At 35.6% G+C, this 23,709-nt stretch overlaps 1 protein-coding gene across 3 annotated transcripts in view; it reads left to right on the plus strand.

Annotated features, from left to right (window-relative positions):
• The window catches only part of LOC142351294 (uncharacterized), a 239,527-nt gene that overhangs the window by 92,312 nt on the left and 123,506 nt on the right, over nt 1-23,709 (plus strand). For 2 of the 3 annotated variants that reach the window (XM_075403408.1, XM_075403407.1), the window contains exon 2: nt 21,039-22,589. In XM_075403408.1, the coding sequence (XP_075259523.1) occupies nt 21,706-22,589 (884 nt within the window). In that variant the 5' untranslated portion in view covers nt 21,039-21,705. Of the gene's footprint in view, nt 1-20,300; nt 20,344-21,038; nt 22,590-23,709 lie in introns of those variants that run through there. The other variant, XM_075403409.1, reaches the window with a different exon arrangement.

Consider the following 23,709-nt stretch of genomic DNA (forward strand, 5'->3'; position numbering starts at 1 on the left):
CTCCCATTTTCCCACAACGGGAAATAAATGTTCACATTTTGTTATGACTTCTGGAATACCAGTTGCCTTTTTCTTCATTCTCTTAGTTTTGCACTTCGCGTACAGTTGCTCAATTTAAATAATTCTTCATTAACTGTCTTTACAAATCGAGTGAAGTAAACAATTAGTCCTTACGCGATTCGCTAAGCGGATTCATTTGGAAATTGTGTAAAGCGCACTCGCCGCGCAAGTAGGACATAGAACACAAACACAACTCGCGACTCAAGATCAAGTACGCAACTTCATTCGCGTACAACATGGCGCAGCCAGCAGCTCAAAAACGAACTCCACTTGGCATTGAGCCATTTTAGGATAAACCTAGTGTAGACCCGCCGCTGAAATGGAAAAAGTGGCAGATGCAGGCCAAGTTAGCGCTTCTTGCGAAGGAAAATATCACAATAGACACTTTGTTGGAACCAAAACCTGAAACAGTGCAACTACCACTTGAACCGATCTATGAGGTTACGATAACGGGATCATCGGCACAATCGGAGCGGGAAAGATTGGCGAGGAACGCTCAATCAAAAATGAACTGGGAAAACCGGTGCCAGAGACAACTGGAGATAGGAATAATGTGCAGAGACAAGCCATGGGCACAAGCCGATCGAAAGACTGTGTCAATGCTATATCTCAGTTTGGGCACTGAAGGACGTCGAATTGTCTGTAATCAAAACCCACATCTCAAGATGGACAGTCTCTCAACAGCATAACTTTGGACAATCATGGAAACAGCATTTATTCGTCAGCGCAACATCACATTCGACAGATGTGTACTTCTCACCACGAAACAGACAAGAGGAGAGTCTATCGAACATTTCTTCGGAAAATTTAAAGAACTTTCTGAAAATTGTGAGCTCGGAAGTCAAGAAGACACCCTCATTAGAGACTTATTTATTGCAAATATGTTAGATCCAGAAATTCAACGGGAATTGTTGCGAGAAACTTTAGAACCAGCCCAAGCATTACGTTTGGCCATAAATATGGAACTAGGCCAAAGAAACCAACTACAAAATACAAACTCGCAATCTGCTCCGCAAGTTAATGCAATAATTCCTCAGCGATCTTTTCGACCACCGACTCAGCGGCCAACTACATCCAGCTTTCCTCGATCACCAAACCAACTATGCAGGAACTGTGGTTTAACTTGGTCAGCTAATCATAAAGTCAAGTGCATTGCGAGAGGCAAGACTTGCAATAATTGTGGCCTCCAAAACCATTTTTCGCGAGTGTGCAAAAAACCGAAATCATCATCAAACAAATCTAATTGCTCTAATGTTAACTCTGTTGAAGAAACTACAATTGATCAAACGGTAAATGCCATACAAAATATGAATTATAACCCGCAATGCTAATCGGATTACGACAGCTCAGATGACAATATGGTCGCCAGCATCGCAAGTAACGCAATTCAGATCGAACCAAAGAACACTATCCTACAAATTGGTAACACCCATGTTGGACTTCTCATTGATTCCGGCAGTGTGTGCAGTATTTTGCCCGAATCTCTTGATTCGGAAATTGTGGAAAATTCTCCCCTTGCTCGTTGGTTGATGATAGCGCCTCCCCAGGAACTCAAAACATTTTCCAACGAACCCATAAACGTGATAGGTATGATACAGGCACCAATTGCGAGCAATGGATGGCAACTTGAAGAAGCTGAATTTGTAGTAGTCCATGATGGACTAAAACCACTAGTGGGAAGAGATCTATTTGACGCTCTTGGAATATCAGTAACTCAAATCCCAAAACAGGAAGGTAGTATGGTCAACACTATCACATCTCAATGTCCATTCAAAACACGTATCGCACAACAATTCCCTCAACTTATTACACGTATTGGTCGCTCAAAAATACACATTGTCAAATCTAAATTTCATCGTCATTTCCAGCCAAAATATCAAAAGGGTAGAAGAGTACCCATCAATTTGCAAGAACGAGTAAATACTGAAATTAAAAAACTTCTTGCAGAGGGACATATAGAAAAATTGAATAACTGTTCTGACCAATATTTTTTTTCACCTATTGTAATCACAGTCAAACGAGATCAAACCATAAAATTAGCACTAGATTCTAAAACTCTTAACAAAGCAATACATAAGAACAAATATCAGATTCCAAATATTGAAACACTTATGGATTCGATATCACAAATAATAACAAATTACAAAACAGAACCCGCGGAGCAAATATATTTCTCTACTATTGATCTTAAATACGCCTACAGCCAACTAAATTTACACCCTGAAACTGCTAATCATTGTAATTTTAATATTATCAGTGGTGACATGACAGGCACATATCGATTCAAGACAGGATTCTACGGTCTTACAGACATGCCTGCCGAGTTTCAGAAGGCAATGGATTACACCCTGATTGGACTTAAAAATACATTCTTCTTTCTTAGATGACATTTTGATTGTTAGCAAAGGTTCAGAAGCTGATCACTTTCAACTTGTACTAGATTGTCTTAAAAAGTTGGATGCAGATAACCTTCGTATTAATCTTCCGAAATGCCACTTTGCAAAACAACAAATTTCATGGTTAGGATATAATATAACTCAATCTGGGATCTCGCCACTCGAATCCAAAACATCATCTATTATGTCATTACAACCTCCTAATACACTTAAAAAATTACGCTCATTCCTCGGCGCAGTCCACTATATTAGTAAATTTATTCCCAATTTAGCTCAACTTTGCCACCCGTTAAGACCTCTACTTCGTAAATCCACTAAATATATTTGGACTGACACTCATACACTACATTTTAATGCAATTAAAATTCGCATAGCAAATCATACAGAAAACATGCATTATAACCCCCAATTTGAAACGCGAATCAAATGTGATGCTTCACGCTCCGGATTAGGAGCAGCACTAGAACAACTAACAGTTGATGGTTGGAAACCGATATCTTTTGCATCCCGATTTTTAAACAGTAGTGAAGAACGTTATAGTATTAACGAATTAGAACTTCTTGGGGTAGTTTGGTCCATAGAATATTTTAAAAATTATTTGTATGGCAAAGAATTCACCGTTATCACTGACCACCGCGCATTACTTTCCATTTTAAAAGAACATCGATCAAATAAAAGTTACAATAGTAGGTTATCACGGTGGGTTGACCGTCTCTTGCCTTATCAATTCTCAATAGAGCATTTACCTGGCGCAAAAATGTGCCTAGTTGATTACATATCTCGTAATGCATATCAACCAGTAAAAAGTGTTTCCAAATATGACGAAGAATTTTTAGTTGCAACATTATCGAGCATACTTATACATAATGATGCCCAATTACTTCAACAAAAACACAATCTCACAGCTAATTCACTTCATAAATTATATATTGATATTGATGGAGAACATAAAAATTCCACCACCATTACAGCACAAGTTTTAACCATAAATTATGAAGCCCAAAATCCTCAAACTGAAATTTCTGATTTACTCGCTTCGCGAAATAATAGTTCAAAATACTATTCAAAACAAACTTCTACTTCAGACATAAAACCCGCCCAGCGTGTACGCTTAAAAAAACGTTAATTCAAATCTCGCCCCGCGAAATAATAGTCCAAAATTCTATTCAAAACAAACTTCCAATTTAGACATAAATCCCGCTCAGCATGTTCGCTTAAAAAATAATAGTTCAAATCTCGCGGCGCGAAAATACAACTCTAACATAACCTCTTTTAAATTTAATCATCCGTATAGCACACACGCCCCAGACGTACATTTAACTCATAAAAATAAATCATTCGCGGATCAAATGCGTAACTTATTTTTCCATTCCACTAATGGTATTAATTGTACTAGTGTACATGATCAGCGAGTACATTCCAGTCAAAACGATTTCGTACTCGCTAACACATATCCCTCTCCAAAAGTTAACACTTCTAATTTAATTAATACCACCTCCAATCTCGCACCGCCAGTACGCAATTCCTTTAACAATTTAACACCCGCCTGGCATAAACCTTTATTATTTACTCAAAAGACTAAAATGCATTCCTTAGATGACTCTTTTGCAACGCAAGTTACTAATTACCCAAATCACTCTAAATCTGCGTCACATAGTCTACCATTTACAACTACTCCTGTACAAATCGAGTCTCAAAGACTAGTAAATACAAGAAAACCGTCACTCGCTTACCAAAATGCATCCAAATTTACTCCTTTAAGTAATTCTCGCTTGTCAATCAAAAATCAGCCTCAAATTCCTACCTTTTTTAGTAAGCCACACTCAAATACCTTAAATAACTCACGTGCCCAATTAGTAAACAAAAATCAAGTGCTTTTTGCCCAAACTCAACCTGAAATTCAGTTGTCTTCCTCCTTGTCAATTAACCTAATTGAAAAAACTCAACTCTCATCAATAATGAGTCAACAAGCTTCTTCTCTCAAGGAGAAAACACTCTCCTCTCGATCTACCAGAGCTTCGCCTCGCGTGTCATTCACTGACAATGCAACAACGAGTACGCCACGCAGATCCTCCTCGCATTCAAACTTAAGTACCCCACTAACGGATAGCCCCCAAGTAATGTCGTTTGAACGAGTGGTGGGAAAAGTCTTTAGCAAAGGTCTCATTGCATCACTCACAAGTAAGGATGCAGTTTTAAAAGAAGTGCGAGACTGCATAATTCGGGGGGATGAAGAAAGACTGAAGGCCCTCAACCCATACCTTCATAGTTATTGGCGGGACCTTCACGTGACAGGCGGGTGTGTTTGCATGGACGAGAAGGTGGCCATTCCAAATGCACTCAAAGAGGCCCTCATTGACGATCTACATGCAAGTCACCCGGGTAGCTGGGGGATGATATGTAAGACTCAGCATTGCTGGTGGCCATACATGAATCGCGATTTGCTTGTCAAAGCAATAGAGTGCAAATCTTGCACTGCTATCGGTAAAAACTTAAAATCTGTTATTCCCGCAAAACAATTTAAAGCACATACACCATGTATAGTTCCAAACCAAGAAATACAAATAGATTTTGCAGGGCCCATTAATAACGAAAAAGAACATGAAATATACATTTTAACATGCATTGATAGATTTTCAAAATACCCTTCTGCGGAATTAGTTGATAATGCAAATGCCTCGAATGTCATAAAATTCTTAGATAATTATATACAAATTCATGGAGTTCCTTGTTCTTTAAGAATAGATCAAGCCCGTTGTCTTATAGGTAACCAAGTACAAAATTTTTGTACAAAAAACAATATCACACTTATACCAGCTCCGACAATAGATCATCGTGCAATAGATTTAAATGAACGACTAATTGGTACAATTAAACAACGCTTGGCATGTATTAAAGACGCACATAAAGAAGTAAATACGTTCACCATTAAAGCAGCATTAAAATCAATTATATACCAGCTTCGCATATGTAAACATAAAACAACTAAGCTTTCGCCATTCGAATCTCACTTCGGGCGTACTGCCAATACACCACTTAGTAATATAAGTACTCAACCCAAATCATCTGACTTAAGTTATGAAAAAATTTTGAATCATTATTTAGATGAAGAAACTGTAACCCCTAACGAATTGCTGCCGGAGGATCATTGGGGAAACAGCCGGAGTGACGACGAAATCGAACGTAATATGTGCAAGGCGACAAAGGATGCTACCAATCGCGAACGGCTAGCAACGGATACTGAATCACGCTTCCTTCGTACCACGCAAGCACATCGTCCACTCCCATTGAAAGAACACGCCGTCCAATTAAACATTGCCCAAAAGAAGCACCTTCATAAGAGATCCAAGAAGAATCTGGACGGCTTGTATGAGGTGTTGGCCCCAGGATCGGTAGTCCAAAAGACTGACCAGTACACTTCGGTCATTCGCGAGCCGGGTAAGATGGAAGTGACTGTACGCAATAGCGATATTGCAAAATTTGGTACTCGTGAAGAACGAAAAACCAAATTAACAGACTACATCAACCGCAGAGGACCCCGCACACATGAGAAAACAACGGAAGCTAAGATACTTAGCCATATTAAAGAGTGTACCCGCATCCAGAAAGGAGACAGAAAAATGAAACACAGAAGACGAGAAATTGGTAGTGGCGTATCCTCGAATAAATCCAACATTGCTCGCGCAATGCGAGTACGCATGCCGAAAGTTCCGGACAATTTCGCTCCCCAAGTAATACCCGAAATTCCAGAGGCTGCTCCAGAACAGCCAATTATAACTGAAGAAGTACTTATTGCACCCCCGCCTACAAATATTCAGCAAGAAGCACTCGTATCATCTCCTTCAAGTCCAACTACATCTTTAGCCCATACTCTGACACGAACAACCAAACGGACTAGGAAAAGTCCTAAATATTATGGATATGACAAAGAAGATTCATCAGGTGACTCTACTAATTCGTGTCCTCCGAACTTTGCTCCACCCCGTAGGAAGCGACGAGTAGGCGACATCGAATCGATTCAACCTTCAGTGATACAAACAATTGTGGATACAGCTACTCGAGTTGAACCGATTCATAACGACTTTCCCTCGCCTATCATAGGACAGGTGTCTCCGATTGAACCCCGTATACGGCCAGCCGATCACAGCACTTCAAATGAACTGATCATTGATGAAGAAGACATGTGAAAACTCTGATACATTAAAACTGATACATTATTAATTATGACTAGCTATGATAACCAGTAAATACATTGTTGATACTATTTAACCGGTGAATAAGTATTATTATTATTATTATTCATATTGTTATTAAAATTTTATTTTATGCAATTCTAATTTTCCTTGAAGCGGGAGAAGTGTCATACATCATAAATTAATTTAGTGCAGTAAACTTATCATACGATGTACTTAATTTTTTTAGTGTACCTATTCCTGAGGGGCATGTGCATAAATCATTATTATTTCACATGCTAGTCTGTTGCTCCCATTTTCCCACAACGGGAAATTAATGTTCACATTTTGTTATGACTTCTGGAATACCAGTTGCCTTATTCTTCATTCTCTTAGTTTTGCACTTCGCGTACAGTTGCTCAATTTAACTTATTCTTCATTAACTGTCTTTACAAATCGAGTGAAGTAAACAATTAGTCCTTACGCGATTCGCTAAGCGGATTCATTTGGAAATTGTGTAAAGCGCACTCGCCGCGCAAGTAGGACATAGAACACAAACACAACTCGCGACTCAAGATCAAGTACGCAAATTCATTCGCGTACGACAGACCTAAATGTGTAAAAGCGGTCAAAGATGGCCTGCTCACCAAAAAGCTGAACGTTTAAAGCCAAGTAGCCATTCCAAGCAGAAACATCATCATTTTGGACCAGTTTTGCAGATCAGGTGAATAATAATCAATTGTTTCTACCATCCATTGGATCAAATTTTACATATAATAATGCTGTGCTGTTACAATAGGGCATGGGGAATTCTGTCACTAAACCCTTTCAATGTTAAATATTAACTAAAATTTCTAAAGTTTCTTTAAATATTAACTAAAATTTTTCATTTGTATTATGTCCTGTGTTCAATTTTTCATGAAGTATTTTCAAGAAACGTTTAAAAGATTGCCTAATTGCGCTGTGCCGTGTGAGAAAAGGGCTTGAAATTTCATACATCTTGATTATTTTTTAAAAATCCCAATTAAACCCATTGACCTCCGAAAAGTATTTTGTCCATGGTTTATGCAGCAAAGGAAGCTCTGTGCAGCTAAAACAGCTGAAGAACTATTCAGAAGTCTAAATTAGATAAGGAGGCTCCTTAATGTGCGTTCGCACATGATGTTCCGACCCGTGCTCATCTATATTTTTGACTTAACTGACTATTGACTTACATTTTTGACAAAGAGATTATCAAAAATACATGTTTGAGTTTTTAAATAAAAATCATTACACAACCAAACTAATAATTGAATTAAATAATGCCATGCCTCATTACAGCGAGATATACATTGAAAAGACTACGAGAAAAAAACAAAAACAAAAAAGCAAGAAACAAAATTTTCAGACAAAACTCTTATTACACAAATTTACTTTTTCCTAACTACACAACAGATGGCGTTTTTCTTTAATGAGACTAGGTTACGCAAAATTCAATAATCAATCAACCTTCTACAACCCAAATAGTTTTAAATCTTATAAATCATTAGCATTTAACGAAATATTTCTTGATAAATTTACTTAAAAGTCAGTGAAACCAATAGGACCTGTCTTTGGTTAGACTAAGCCATAGGAGCGGACTATAGATGCTGAACAGCTTTACGAACAACAAATTAAAGACATTGCGAAAAATACAATTTAGTGAAGCCACTAAAAACATTAACTGTTATAGAAAATTATGTAATTTTATTTTAATTTATATTTATACTAATTCTGCTAAAGTAACACTAATTGATTAAATAGTTTCAACTGAGCCACATCTGAAAATTATTGGGAACTCTTATTACGCGATTGTTCTGAAGCAGGAGAAAAAGAAACTCAAATACACCACACACATAACTTTTTATGAAAACGCATATTGTCAATCAAACAAAACAACAGTTACCTCATAATATCAAAAAACAAGTTAATTTTTAAATAACGGGGAATTGTATGGGACCTCTCAAGGATGATACAAAACTACAAGTTGATGATAACAACTACAAAAACTGAAAAAATTGGAAAATCCTTAAAATCTTAAAAATGTTTGGTATTATAAACTTTAAGACTATTCTCTAAAAACTTACCATTCTCTATAAAATGTCGAAGCCATTAAAAAATGAATTTTTCAGTAGAAACTTTGCTTCATTATATTCATTTTTAACAGCTATGGAATTCCTTTATTAACATCTCGACTCCAATCAACAAACATGAACAAATACTTTAAATCAGCGATAATTTTTTTTATGAAACTCTTAGTATCAACGCTATTTAATTCAATAACTTTCAACGAAAACAATAAATACGCTAAGTTATGCCTTGATGAAACTACGAGGATGTTCTCAACCATAATTCATCAATAACACATTACAAAAAAGTCATTGACAATGAAAACAACAAAAATTACAGGCAAAATCCGAACAATAAGTAGAAAAAAGCGAAGAGAAAGTTTCGAAGCCATTTAAACCATTAGTTTTTCTCTGGAAACTTTATGTACGACCCATTGAACGTCTGTTTTAAGCCAATGAAACTATCAAAATTAGGATAATGTGTTAAGATTCCAAAAGGAACAAAAAATACTACAAAAAATTTCCAAGAGATTAAAAAAAATTATTAAAAAAATTATCTTAACACCAATTATTAAACCGCTAATTAGATCAATTTTGGTTGAAGTAGAAAAAAAATTCGATCATTATTGAGACTGACTTATAGTTTGCGATATAAGATCGTTCAATGTTAAGAAAAATTTCTCGAAAAATTATACTTATGTTTTAACAGACATTAAATTCAAAAGCATTCAATGAAAGTCGATAAATACGCTCAGCTATAAATCTTATGACTATGGAAATAACAACAAATGCAGGGAGAAACCAAAAACAAAGTCGAAAAGGACGGAAGAAAATGTCGATGCCCTTTAAACTATAAGCATTTCTCTGAAAACTTAGTATTTGATCCATTGAACGTCCACTCTAAGCCAATGAAACTATCAATATTAGGATAATGTGTAAAGATTCCAAAAGAATCAAAATTACTACAAAAAAATCCAAAAAAAAATTATGAAAACTCGTGCATCGAAGTCATAACGCCAATAGTTAGAACAAAAACCGCTACTTAAACTAAATTTAGTTGAAGTAGAAAAGAACGGTATGGTCATTACTGGGACTGACTTAGAATTCACAAATTAATGGTTAAGTTAGTTTAATGTTAAAAAACTCTCGAAAAATCATTTCTTAAGTCTTAACAGCCATTATTTTGTATATCGTTCAAAAGAAATCAATAAATCCGCTCAGTTATCTCTCAATGGGGGAAAAAACTTATTTGGAATGCATAGGTAATCAATACAAAATGACAATAAATCTTATGTCTATGAAAAAAACAACAAATACAGGCAAAAACAAAAAATTCAGCGGAAAAGTGCGCGAAGGAATTGTCGAAGCCCTCTAAAACATAAGCATTTCTCTAAAAACTTTATCCTTGATCCATTGGACCTCTTCTCTAAGCCAATGGGAGATATGAATATCACGATAATGTGATAAGATTTCAAGAGAGACCAATCATAGGAAAATATCCACAAAATTTTATTAAAAATTTTGAAATCTTGTGGCATTGGAGTCATATAACAAATAGTAAGAGGACAAAACCGCTAACCCGATTCATTTTGTTTGCCGGAGAAAAAAAAGAGTCCCGTCATTGCTCAAACTGACTTAAAATTCACGAAAATATGTTTATGAACGGTTATTATTGTTAAAAAATTTTCCCGAAAAATCATTTTAAAGGTCTTAACAGCCATTAACTGTCTACCCAAAGCTCTAGATAGGTTCACATAATGCTCATTAAAGTTCATATAGTGCATTTTAGTCAACGAGTTTTTGCCATAGCACTCCAACAATTTAGTAAAACCTCAAAAAGAAAATCAAAATTTCATTTGAAATTACGAAAACTCAAGAGTCGAAGCCAAACAAAAACAGGAGCGATTCCTTGAAAACGAAGTTCCTGTTCATTGGGCTTCATTAGACCGTAAATCAGGTTTGTCCTAAACAAAACCTTGGTATGAAAAGTGACTAGTCTCTAGGTGACTTAAGAAAACTAAAAAAAAGGAAAAGTTTTCTGAAAAAAGAGCTCTCAAAAAGAATTCGAATTTTTTTTAAAGTTAACTTCCCTATGAGACCAGACTGGTCTTATTAGGAACTCAACTTGATTCTTTTTTGGCGTGAAATGTAATTTTGAATCAATTTTTAAAAATTTTTCTTAATTTGATGAAAAATTACACTATAAGTGAACAAATCTCACGTGTTCACACAAAAATTCAATCCTCGAGAACTCCTCGAAAAAAAAGAAACTAAAAAAAATCTTTTTAGTTTCAAATTCTGCGCTGGACGAGCTTTTTAATGATACCACTCATATTTCTCTGAGATGAATATATCGATCGGCCAAAATTGTCTGAACAAAAAAAACCCACAAGTGGTGTCGGAACAATAAAACAGCAATGCTCCTTGAAGAGTTTTCGGAAAAAATGCAATTATTAAAAGTTGGTAAACCATCTTTTTTGTTGTTCATGTGTTGCTTCGAATTAAACAACATTCTATATGTCTCGTTTGAATGGTGACGCTAAAAGAAAGCGTAAGACCTTAAAATTTGGTGCTAGCTACTCCCAAGAATGCACAGATAATAACGAAACAACTGGACTTCGAGTCTCTTATCGGTCCTATCTTGAAAAAAAAACAGCGTCCTTAGGACAGCTATTTTGCACAATTTTGTAAGAATCATGCGAAAACGTGCAGCTTAATGCATGAATTTGAAAGATATTTTCAAGCTTCCTGAAGATGTTATAAGATAACGTCCATAATGCAAGAGTCTTGTATCAGATTGAACCATTTTAAAAGAGTCCTGCAACATAACCGTGTTGCAGGAACGGCGGGAAAGATGCATTAGCTGAACCAGGTCGAGGTAATAATTTGTCCTCGTTTATGGCGCTGACCGTTTTTGAACGCACACAGGGGGTATGGTGCGTTCAACCATACACAGGCGAGGATTTTTTTAACGAGCAACATAAACGCACCAATACTTACGGTCGAGCCAAAGTCTGCCCCATAGACGAGCCAAAAACTGCCCCATAGACGCACCAACTCTGCAACATAGACGAGCCAAAAACTGCCCCATAGACGCACCAACACTGCAACATAGACGAGCTAAAAACTGCCCCATAGACGCACTAACTCTGCAACAAAGACGAGTCACGTTCTGCCACATACACAATCCAGGTTCTACCCAAAAACTTTGTCATAGTCGAGCTAAAGTCTGCACAATACACTTTTATTGAACATATTTTTTGCACCAAAAGCCTTCACCACACAACCCTATTTAACGAACAATGGATCAAATTTTTGCCTGAATGATTGCAATTTCCCCAAAGAACAAGTTTATTTGATAAGAAATGCTACCCAGTGCATATTCATTTGCTCTCCTACCTGATTTTATGGTCCACAACTGTCCCTCCTAAAGCATTTGAGAGCTATGTTATTTTGGGCCTTGCAACTCTCCTGTAGTCCCTGTGGTACTTTTGATGTGGTTTAACGTTTTTCAAAAAGCTTTTGTCATCACAATTTTCTAAACTTTGAAGTTCATACTTTAATTAATTCATAAGAATAGAAGACAAAAAAGTACAAACTACATCGACAGCCTATTCAATGAAGAAAACTTTTTTAAAGTCTTCAAAATGGACATTTTTCAAAGATCGGTCTTTTCCTCAAGCACGAAAGAGGCAAAGTCTGGATCATAAACTTTTCTGTTCTGCCTGAGTCTCTTCATAACAAGAACGAGCCAAAGTCTGGATCATATCGCTTTTTAGTCCGGACGGGTCTTTTTATAAGAATTTTTGAACGAGCACATTGGCGCACCGAAACTTTGAACGAGCCAAAGTCTGGATCTTAGATGATTTCGGTCTGCCTGGGTATTTTCACAAGCAAAAATGGTCTGGATGGGTATTTTCATAAACAACATATAAAAAAGAACATCAGCAAAAGACAAGAACATGTATATAGGGGTGCATAAAAAGGTCGGATTGAAGTGCCCAAAAGGAGCGAAAGAGAGGAGAATGGAGTTGAACTTGCGCCAAACACACAAACAAAAACAAAAGTGCTTCACCGTAGCTGAAAGGGGATGGGAAATAAAAAGCAAAGTGGAAAAAAAGCATAATATATTATCGCTGAGCGAAAACGAACATCCACTCGGAAACGGACAATTGTCTGGATCTTTCTTCTTGTAAGAGAGCAGTGTTATGAAATACTCTCGCAAGATCTCACAGGACACAGTATAAGGTGTATTTGCAAGAATCTTGCAAGATCATACACTATAACATTTGGAGTTCGTCTAGGGAATGTGGCAACAATCTTGCAACGCTAGGTATCATCTTGCAAAATTCCTGAAAGGTTCTTGCAAGATCTTGCAAGATGACTCTCCGAAACGCAGAGTTGCGAAAAGAGATTCCTAATTTCCTTCAGACTTTTTTCTACGTATGGACATACAATTTTTAAAAGTTTTCTTTATGGTATTTCTGACCGAGGGGAACTCATAACGATTAAAACTCTTCTCGAGGAATAATTTTGCATTGCCATATGCTACTTATTACTATTATTGTATCTCCATGCATAACTAATAAAAAATCTCTTTAAATTTGAATCAAAATTTTTTGAAGTCTCTTAGCTGATGTGTCTTGTTCCCTTATTCAAGTACTTCTTTTTCATCACATGAGAGCAAACTGTTCGATCATTCAAATACTTGACAGGTATAAGATAGAGTCTAGACTGAGCGTTGCCATTTATATTTTGCAACAGAGAAGCAGTACTGAAGTATTAATTGAGAATTAGTTATGAACGCGCAGCCTTGTACCGTTTCCCCTCAGGGGAGCACAAGTCTATAAAAAGTCACTTTGACGTCAAATAGAATTTCATGCGATTCTTGTTCCTGCCAATAGTATCACAAGTGGAAGAGCAACTTATTTATATTGAATGACGTAAAAGTGCACCTATGGAGTGACGTTGTTATGTGCTATCAAGTTAGCTTTTGTGTTACATCAAGACGAAAAATGAAACATGTTAGAAAATTTGGTTGGAAGTTTTGTTGTTCTATGTTTCCAATAAATAGCAACAACTTTTCAGGATCAACAATCACTTTTAAACCCCCCAATTTTGTAAGTTTTAATTAATTTGTTGTATTTCTTGGGGATGGGGACTCGCGATTGTTTTTAAAAACATTTTTAAAGGTTTGCGCCCCAGTCAAAGTGCCACAAGTTAAAAAATTTAAAAAAATTCTATTAATCTCTAAAATACCAGCATTTTCGAGGTTGTGATGAACTTTTATGGAACGGTGAATGATGAAGTTGCAATTAAAGTATTCTCCAACTAAAGCTGCAATTCGTTAAAAAGTCATTAAAATACTGCGCGATCAGTAGAAGTAGTGGCAAAACTGCTGTACTGAAGACAATCTTAATCATTACGTCACCAATCCTACATTTTGAGCAAACAAATTTGCTTGCTAATGACAGCATTCTCTGCTCCCCCATTTTGTAAGACAAGCGTTATAGGCTTTCGTTGTGACAGTGTTAGTGACAGTGACAGTGAGGTAAACCAATGCAAACTTACTCACAATTGGAAATATTTGCCACTGATGACTGCAGGAATTTGATGACACGAGAGAGGCGGACATATTTGTGTCACTATTGTTCGGAAATTTGCGTCAATAACATCCGCGCTAGAGTAACTACTCTCCGCGATAATAACGCCATTAATTTTCACAGTTTTAAAGCCTTTGTCGCTATTATCTAAATCGCTATTGTCCGCAACATTAATATCAGCGTGTCCGCAGCTTTTAAAGATCAGCGCTTATGAATAATTCCATTTGAAATTGAAAGAGAAAACAGAATTCAGGCTGAAATAATGTTCTTCATTTGCTTCGTGTTTTGCAAGCTTCTTAGTAGAAGAGTAGATCAATACCAATAGACCTCAGAATTTTTTTAAGATCCTCTAAGATCTACTCGTCTAATCAGAACTATTCTTCAGCGCTGATCTTTAAAAGCTGCGGACAAGCTGATATTAATATTGCGGACAATAGCGATTCGGATAATAGTGACAAAGGCTTTAAAACTGCGGAAATTAATGGCGTTTTAATCGCGGAAAGTAGTTACTCTAGCGTGGATGTTAGTGACGCAAATTACCGAACAAAAGTGACACAAATATATCCACCTTTCTCGCGTGTCATCAAATTCCTGCAAACATCAGTTGCAAATATTCCCAATTGTCAGTAAAGTTGCAATGACTTACCTCACAGCCACTGTCACTAACACTGTCACAGCGAAAACCTATAACGCTTATCTTAAAACATGGGGGATCTTATAACACGGATGAATTATTTCATCCGGTCTTCGGTCTTTTCTTTTAAATTTAAATTGCATGTTTTTCAGCGCCGATCTTTAACCCGGATCACAGTGCTTAAACTGTATGAAGCACGCAATTTTTACGATTTCTGAAGGAAAGATTTTGGAAATTTTACTCAGGGTCCTGTTTGTCACTGGCACCAGTAATTTCAGTACCTTTAGATATTTCAGAAACTTTAATGAACATAAGTGAATTTTCGATAGAACAATTATTGCGAAACTTGGTATTTAAATTAAATTACTGCCTCACTGTATTTCAAAATGTTCATTTTCCTTGTTTTTTTTCTAATTGTTTACTCTAGAGTTAAACAGTTTGAATTGACAAAACTGTTAATTACAACTATGAACAGAGATCATAGAACACCAGATTTTTTTCTTTAGCAAAAACTGCTGGTTACAGCTATGAAAAGAGATAATAAACATCCAAAAAATTTTACGTGCTTGTTAACTCAAGCGCCGTTCTTGTCTGAATAGGTCGGATTTTTCGTTTGCAGATAAAATAATAATTTGTCTTTTTTGCGACATCTGTCCCACAGGTCAATAACTGAAAATATTGTACAACACCGCGAGTTCTATGTTAGATTAATAGTATTTTTAGGATTCTGAAACTAAACAAAATGAGAGGAAGTTCCCGAATAAATTTTAAAAGCATTGATTTCAACAAAATTTGCCGACTGTTCCATGCGAGATCATCCTGACATGGCATTTTTCGAGCGCCAGTATCAACAGTTGTTTGATAAAAATTGTAATAACCAGTTTATGATATAATTATGACAAAAAGTCAAATTTCATAACAAAATTCCATTGCAACAACTTATGTATTCAGCAAAAACAAACCTAATGCATTAGTGATTGACAGAGTGATTACAGAAAGCAGAAAAACTTTTTAAAAAATGAAAAAAATTGCATAGAAAAAAGATATCGTTACATGAAAAAAAAACATTGCAAACGTTTTTGCTCCGTAGAAAAATGAAACGTCACAATGAGTTGCAACATTTTATATCAAAACAGTTTGTAAAGTTTGCTTGATAAAAACGTATTCAAGCCTATAAAATGCTCGACATTTTTAACGAAAAAATGTTGTTTTCTAATTTTATTGATTGAAAGTTTGGAGGAGAAATGGTTTTCCAAAACACACTACAATTAATTAGATTACAATTTGAATAACTTCAATAGCTCCTGAATTTCTTTTTTTAGAGAATATCATTGATCTGGTAAAAAAATGCACCATTCAAATACAACGAATGTAAAACGAAAATGCTGCGCTTTTCCGGTCGGTTATTCAGCGGCTATTTAAAGATGGCTCTCCGGTCACCCGCAGACTTTTTATAATTATACTTGGTTTATTTGCTGTGTAAATTTGCAATTATGCGTCTTTTTTAAACGAAGTGCAACTGATTTTTTACAAATTTACCAAATAATAATAATAATAATAATAATGAATTTTTCCAAATACATATCGAGTAATTCACTTAATGGTTACACAATTAATTTACAATCAAGAAGATATATGTTTTTGGAGAGAACATCAAATAGGTCAATGGACCTGTCAGAGTGTTGCCTCCTCAGAACACATTTGAGCTTTATCAGTTTTTTTTCTATCATTGACAACCTCACCATAAAAATTGCTTTTTCCCAAGAACATCAAGTTAGTCAGTGTCTATAATTAAAAAAAGTATATTTAAAAAGACCACGAGAAAACCACCAACTACCAAAAAACATTTATCAACTCGCTGCCACCTAGAATATAGTCATCCTTATATTCATGAACCAGCTTTTCTATCTGATTGTTTCAACAGACATCATTGATTTGATGAGACTTTCATCCATTTGAAGAAATTTGTTATGTAATTTTCTCACCCTTGTTACTATTAGTTTATTGCCCAAAGTTGGTGAATGTTTTTATTTTGAGTCAGATCTTCAAACGATTGCAAACTGTAAAATTGAAAAACTTAGCTAATCAGTTTAAATATACTCAACAAATCACTAACATTTCGTTTAGAAAAAATAGTTGCGGAAAGGAAAAATTGAAGGAGTAACTTAATTGCAGGTTGGTGATTTTTTAAGACGAAAAATCAAAAAGATCATTTTGTTCATAAAGAATAGTCCAGAAAATTTTGTTAAGGCTTGATGTCATTTGGATGATGATAATCACACAGACAAATTTTATACTCAGAGACGCTCAACATAAAATGTTTACAGAATGAAGTTTCTTCGTTGTGCTTAGTTCTAAGTTTTTTATCTGTTTCTTTTTTTTGAAGTCTAATTCTTTCTTCAAACTAACTGCCGTTTTGATTATACCGAAATGCCTGTTTTGATAAGAAATTAATTAGAACAAATTCAGTTCAATAAAGGTCGCCAATTCAAACTTTTCTGACGTCACTGTAAAGTGGGCTGACCACGATCACAATTGCTGCGTGAAAACTTTCCTGGTTCAGGTGACCCTATTTGCTACCTGAGCGGACCAAAATTTTGCAATATATATTATTGGATACCCAATCAGTATGCAGGGAGTACTTAACTTGGAATCTGTAATAATATTAGGGCAACTTTTCTAATGAAATGGGCGGAGGAGGGGAGGAGGAAGGCGTCTAGGCTAGACAGTGGTTGTCCCTATTTATGCAATATAGGCTGATTTCCGCTCTCTGCAACTTGGGTGCATTAATAGACCCTGATGAGATGCATTAATATTGCATCCTGTGACCCAATTTAAATCCAGCCCTCGGTGGTCGTCGCCAACACAACCACCGCCTCTAAGCTGCCGCCGGTTAAATAAGCGGTGTTGTGTAGGCTATCCGATTTGACCGTCCAGAGAGGTATAGATACATATATCTGCATCACCCGATTTCCAACTTGAAGACAACCCGTATCCTCAGGTTCTGAGAAGTGGAATCTCATTCGTTTAATTAGCCGAACGAGGCTTTAAAGAAAAATATTTAAATATATGATTTCTGATTAAATCGTCAAAAATTGATGAACTCGCCCATTTAAACAAATGAGAAGATTTTTCTCATGAAATCTTGTATTTTTTTCCATTTTTTAAAGAATGCTTTTTCCTTATATCAGTTAACAAAATTTTGATAAAAATATCTTTTTGCATACGCAAAACAAAGTCACTTTGTTTTCAATTGCAGAAACAGAGCAAAAAACAACAGGCATTGCTGCAAAAGCATATAAAAATATCAAATGTAACCCATCTTAAAGTGATTTTAACGTTTCTCCCATGAGAGGGAAATTGTAGAGGAAGCAAGACAATGCTTTGCAGAATCAGTTATAGTCAAATAATCTGTCAAAAATAATTGGCTAGTCATGATTTGTATTTGTAACTATTATTGAAATGTGTTCCCAGTTCTTGTCAGGTAGCTATTATGGTAGTACACGTTCTATATAGCCATACCCACATACCAGGAGTCCCCCTCTTAGGGTGGCCTGAATAATTAAGACACCCGAGCCCTCTTCCTAATTCATCAAATTCTCTGCTTCCCTGTCAAATATTGGCTTACTTTGTCAATATATTGTATTTGCTAGGAAAGTATATATAGTTGGCCAGCTTTATAGTATTTCCGTTTTTAGAATGCAAAATGTTTAAAATAGTCTGCAGCGTCTGATTTTTTTCAATTTATGGATAGCAAGTCTCTTTTAGCAAAAATGCAATATCCCAGTAAAAAATTTGTAATCAAATTGTTATTTTGTTATGAGCTTTGGTTTTTTTATGCAAGATTGCAAATTTTTTTGTAATTGATTTGCAGTATTTAGTAAGCTGGTGGAACAACTTTCAATCGCAATGTCTAAATGATTATTTGCTCATTAAAAAATAACTTGTTTTTCTTTGCATTTCATTATAAAGACTAAGATTTTATGGTTCAAAATTACCTTGATAGTCGGCCGAGAACTGTTGATTGGCAGACGTTGACTGGGGTCCTGATCAGCATAAAAAAGTGCCATAATCCCATGTCCCGTGTGTGTTTTTTCGTAGTCGGCCATGACCCACGACTTCAGCCTGGGTTGAAATTCACTGACAATTAGGCTAAGTGAGTTGCTCGGCTAAGTTAACTCACCCTATTAGCCCAGCCCAGTTCACCCTTCCCCTTTGTTTCACCCTGCACCTTCCTTCATCCTCCTATTCCCGTAATTTATTGATTAATAGGGAAAACTCCTTCTGATAAGGAAACATATATACTCCTTTATTCTCTTGAGCAATAAATTACACTCCGGGCAGGCTCTATTTAAATTGTAGCTTCTTTCTTTATATTCATACAATCAAACTTTTATTGCAATACATAACAATGGCTAACCATTCTTTTCATTGTTGACTACAAACAAAAAATAAACCTTCAATTTTCATATGACCACTGTTATTTTTGTCAAAAGGTAGCCGGCAATTTTGTCTGGCTATTTTTAGATATTTTATAAGCTGCCAAAATCCGGATATTGATTTACAATCTATCTTATCAGCACAGCTAAACTGTATACTTCTCAGACAAAATTTATCGCAACCTCTTTATTTGTAAATAAATACATTTTTTTTTAAAAAAAATTGATAAAAAGTGAGACCTTTTTGTGTAAACTGAAATGAACCTTGTCAACCCTTTAATCTTTCGACTTCGTTGCAAAGCAAATTGATCAGTACTGTGCTTTTAACTTGAGCAAAATGCTGAGATAAAAGTTTAGAGAGAATTATTGATGTCTGTTCCACTTTTTTTTTTTGAGTGAGTTTTGTGTGTTACCTTTCAAACCAACATAGACCGACCAACTTAGTCGCTACACATAGACTTCAACCATCAATTTTTAATACGTCTCTGAATTTGAAATTAATGTCTTACGTTATTTTGAAAACCACCAAAAAGACATCCTACATTTTGCTAAACGTCACAGCATGTTATTTTGCCTTTTCCTATTGTTCACACGCAGTTTTTCCTCATAAATCTATCAATAAAACGTGAAAACTTTTCAAAGTAAACAAAGACCAAAAAAAGATTTTGTTTGGATAGTCCACTTGTTTTCAGTGAACGCAATCATACAGCATCTTTTTTTACATTTTATAGAGAGTTTTCAACAGCGCCAATAAATCTTAAATTTGTCCATCTTTGAACAAGATAAATTTACTTTTATAAAATAATCATATTATGCAACCGCACATTCTTTATAATACGCCCCATTTGAGAATAAAACTGTTTGAATTAATTTGCTGTAATATTTTGTTGCGTTATTTTTGTAGCGTTAATTAATGGGACTGCTATATTATGTTAACAAAATCCTTATTAGCGTTCGTGTTGTTCGATTTTTTGATTTCACCAGAAAGAAACAAACGTGAAATAAGAGCTGAAATATAATTTTTAAGCTTGTTCATTTGCAGAGGGTATGTACAAATAAAGACACACTAGATAATATAAACCACATATACACACCACTATATTATTTTTATTTTCTACCTTTATGACGCTTAATTTTTTTTTCTAATTTTCCCATTTTCCCAGGCTCAAATCAAATGGCAGTCGTACAATTTCAAGCAAAATCGTTACTCGGTTGGCGTTGGTTGTTCTTTTTTGAGGAATTAAGAATTTGATTAAAGCAAAGTAATACAATTCTCTATTTACTCAATTATAAATAAATAAACACTTTTTGGTCTTAGAAAGAATTTTTCAAAATAGAGCGAATAGAAAAGAGCATAGATTTTTTTGGAAATTGAATCCTCTCGTCTATCATTCCGCTCTTTTGAGACCGCTTCAAAGAAAAGAGACAACTTTTAAGGAAAAATTGTAACTTCTATTGAACAAAAAGACATCATTGTTCTCTTTTTGGGGTTATACCTCTTGGGCTTTGATTCAGCTTCCGATGAAAGTATATATTTTTTGTTAAATTTCATTACTGCCAAACAAAGCGGTCCTTCTTTTCCTTTACTTTCCGAAGCCAGGTAAGTTCAACAAGGCACACGTTTCAAGGTTTCTTTACCGTTTGTAGGACAATTTTTGACAGACCTGATGTGTTAAATTGTTCACTCAAATTATTATTTAATCTTTTTATTACTTGGTTATGTTTCACACGCCAATCACGCCATCTGTCATTTACAAATTAAAGATCTGACGGTTATTTTGTCTGTACGAATCTAAACCAGTTCCAGATTTTGTCTAAATTAAAATTTTAAAGAGTCATTTCTTAGTAAGCTTTTGTTTATATCCAAGATTATGATCTGTTCACGTGTGTATTGCCCTTTGGCGTTTCCTATTTCAACTTGTTTATTCTGTAACTTTTATTATAACTAGAGAATTTGTCCTCATGGTTATAAGTTAAAATTTATTAGCAATATCATGCACCAATAAGTCAAACTTGGGGCTATAAGTTCGCTTTACATTACGAACGATATGCCATGCCCCCAAGCTTCAGTTCCTGCTTCCCATAATAAGTGGCTGGATTTTTTGGAACCAAAACTGGAAGCAATTTAGCTCCTTCTTTAAACTTGCAATTGACGGCTTGTTAAATTTGGCAAGAGCCTCGTGTTATTTCAAACGATTAATACACATTGCTTACAATCTGGTTTGAACAAATTCTGTCCAAAGAATTTGATTTGTACGTTAGTTTGAACAGATTAAAGGGAATACCGAATACTTGTGAAAAACAAACAAGAATTATGGCAGATTTTGAATCGAATTCCGCCCAGAACTCAGCATACAGCTCAAACGTCAGACTTAAGTCATGTTCGGACGCCCCTCGCGGCTCTAAACAATCATTCGGCGACTCCTCAGAAAGTTTTCACAATCACCCCAAACTAATCGGAACACCGCCATCGGTAACTACCTCAAACCGGGGACGAAAAAGTAGCTTAAAGGAAAGATTCCATAATTCAAGGACGTGCGAGGACCTTAAACTTTCTCCAAACTTTTCCTCGTTTAGTTCAACCGGTCGACCACCGCTGAAAGTTCAAGCGACTGTTGATTACGCGCCTTCCAGACCAAACCAGTCCATATCGAGAGTTCCTAGGATCAGCAACATTGGGCGCAGTGCCTCAGTTAGGACCTGTCTCGAGCAGGACTTCATAGCTGCAAACGCATACACAGACTTTTACCCCCACAAGCGCCAAACAAGTTTCAAGAAGTCCAGCAAATCCCAAACATCTTTGAATTCGTTCAGTCAAAATGGCCCCGTGCGAAATGTCTGCTCAGGTCGCAACAGTGTAGACTTAACAAAGCCAAACAAGCCGTTATTGACAGGTAAACCAAGGCTAAAACACGCGAATACGATTGCAAGTTTGACGTACGAAACGGCAGAACTCCTAGGCACCGCCGTCTCAATCAACAACTACTGGGATCCAAACACTTCCAAGGTCGAAATGCCAAAGCAGCCTATATTTGCGAACCATGTGAGGAAAATCAAGTCATCAGTGAGACATTTCATTCAGCCCACTGAAAACCGGTTGGCTCTCAAGTTGTTCGGGAGCAAGAAGGCAGTTTTGAAGGAGAGGAAAAGATGTGAGGAGGAGTCACCCTGGATTATACACCCTTACAGCACCTTCAGGTTAGATGTCACTTGGAGTACTTCACTAAAGTTACTCAACTTGCCGGTCAGAAGAATTATTTTTTGGCTTACCATTTAAAAATAATCAAGGAAAATTTGATTTCTAAATAATGCACGGTCAGTTTTTGCTTACGAAAACATCAACTTTTTACAAATACCAAAATTTTTAGGTGCGCCTTCTCTTGAAGTATAGACTGTCCCAAAAATTAGAAATTGTCGCCCGTTCGAAAAATGCCACATACATGCACTTGAGCATCATAGTGGTCATTTGAATGCCAATCTTCGCTCCCTTTAACTTTAAATCATCTGATTTTGTCTGCGTTTCGCAAACTTGAACTTTGACCATTGAATTATATCTAAAGTTTCTTAAACACTCGCTTGTAAAATCTTCATGAGACACGCTATTGGTCACTAAAGTTACCTCGTTTCTATGTCAAAATGCATATTTGGCTTACTGTTTCTCATTAATTATGATTAATTTTTCATCTAAAGGGTAAACGGTGATTTTTTTTGTATAGACCAGATCAAATGAATATATTTTGAGTCACCTATTCTATTTGAAAATTTTTTTGTAGCATTTACAAACTAAAGCACAAGAAAATAAACAAAACAAACACAAACATCAATTGAACATGTAAACCTTTTGATATAAATTTAAAAATTCTGTCTCCTGAAAATCTTTCGAGCTTACTTTCTATTTTGAGATAGAAAAATTAAAATATTCAAAAGAGGAGCATCCCATGAAAAATACAAAACATATTCGAATAAGCAAATATTGCAACAGCAAAAAAGAAATATTGGAAGCTTATTAGGCTTGCTGAAGCGACATTTAAGATTAGATATGGCATTGATCAATTTTTTAATCTACAAACTCAAAAAATGACATCTGTCTGTGCTTGAATGAAGTGAGCTAAATAATTTGTTAGTTAAAAGCAACTCTTTTACAATCCGTTTTTGTTGTCGGTTTTCAAAATGTTTTGTACAAAACACCATTCATCTAAAAATAGCGAAGCTCTGTTATCTCGTTCTACTCTTTTTTTGTCTAAAATGTTTGCTAACATTAAAAGCACTCATTCTAATTCTCTCTTTCTTTCTTTCTCTATCTACTCTATCTATATCT

This window comes from Convolutriloba macropyga, chromosome 1 (genome assembly GCF_964194025.1).
Source record: "Convolutriloba macropyga chromosome 1, txConMacr16.3, whole genome shotgun sequence".
NCBI lineage: Eukaryota > Metazoa > Xenacoelomorpha > Acoela > Convolutidae > Convolutriloba > Convolutriloba macropyga.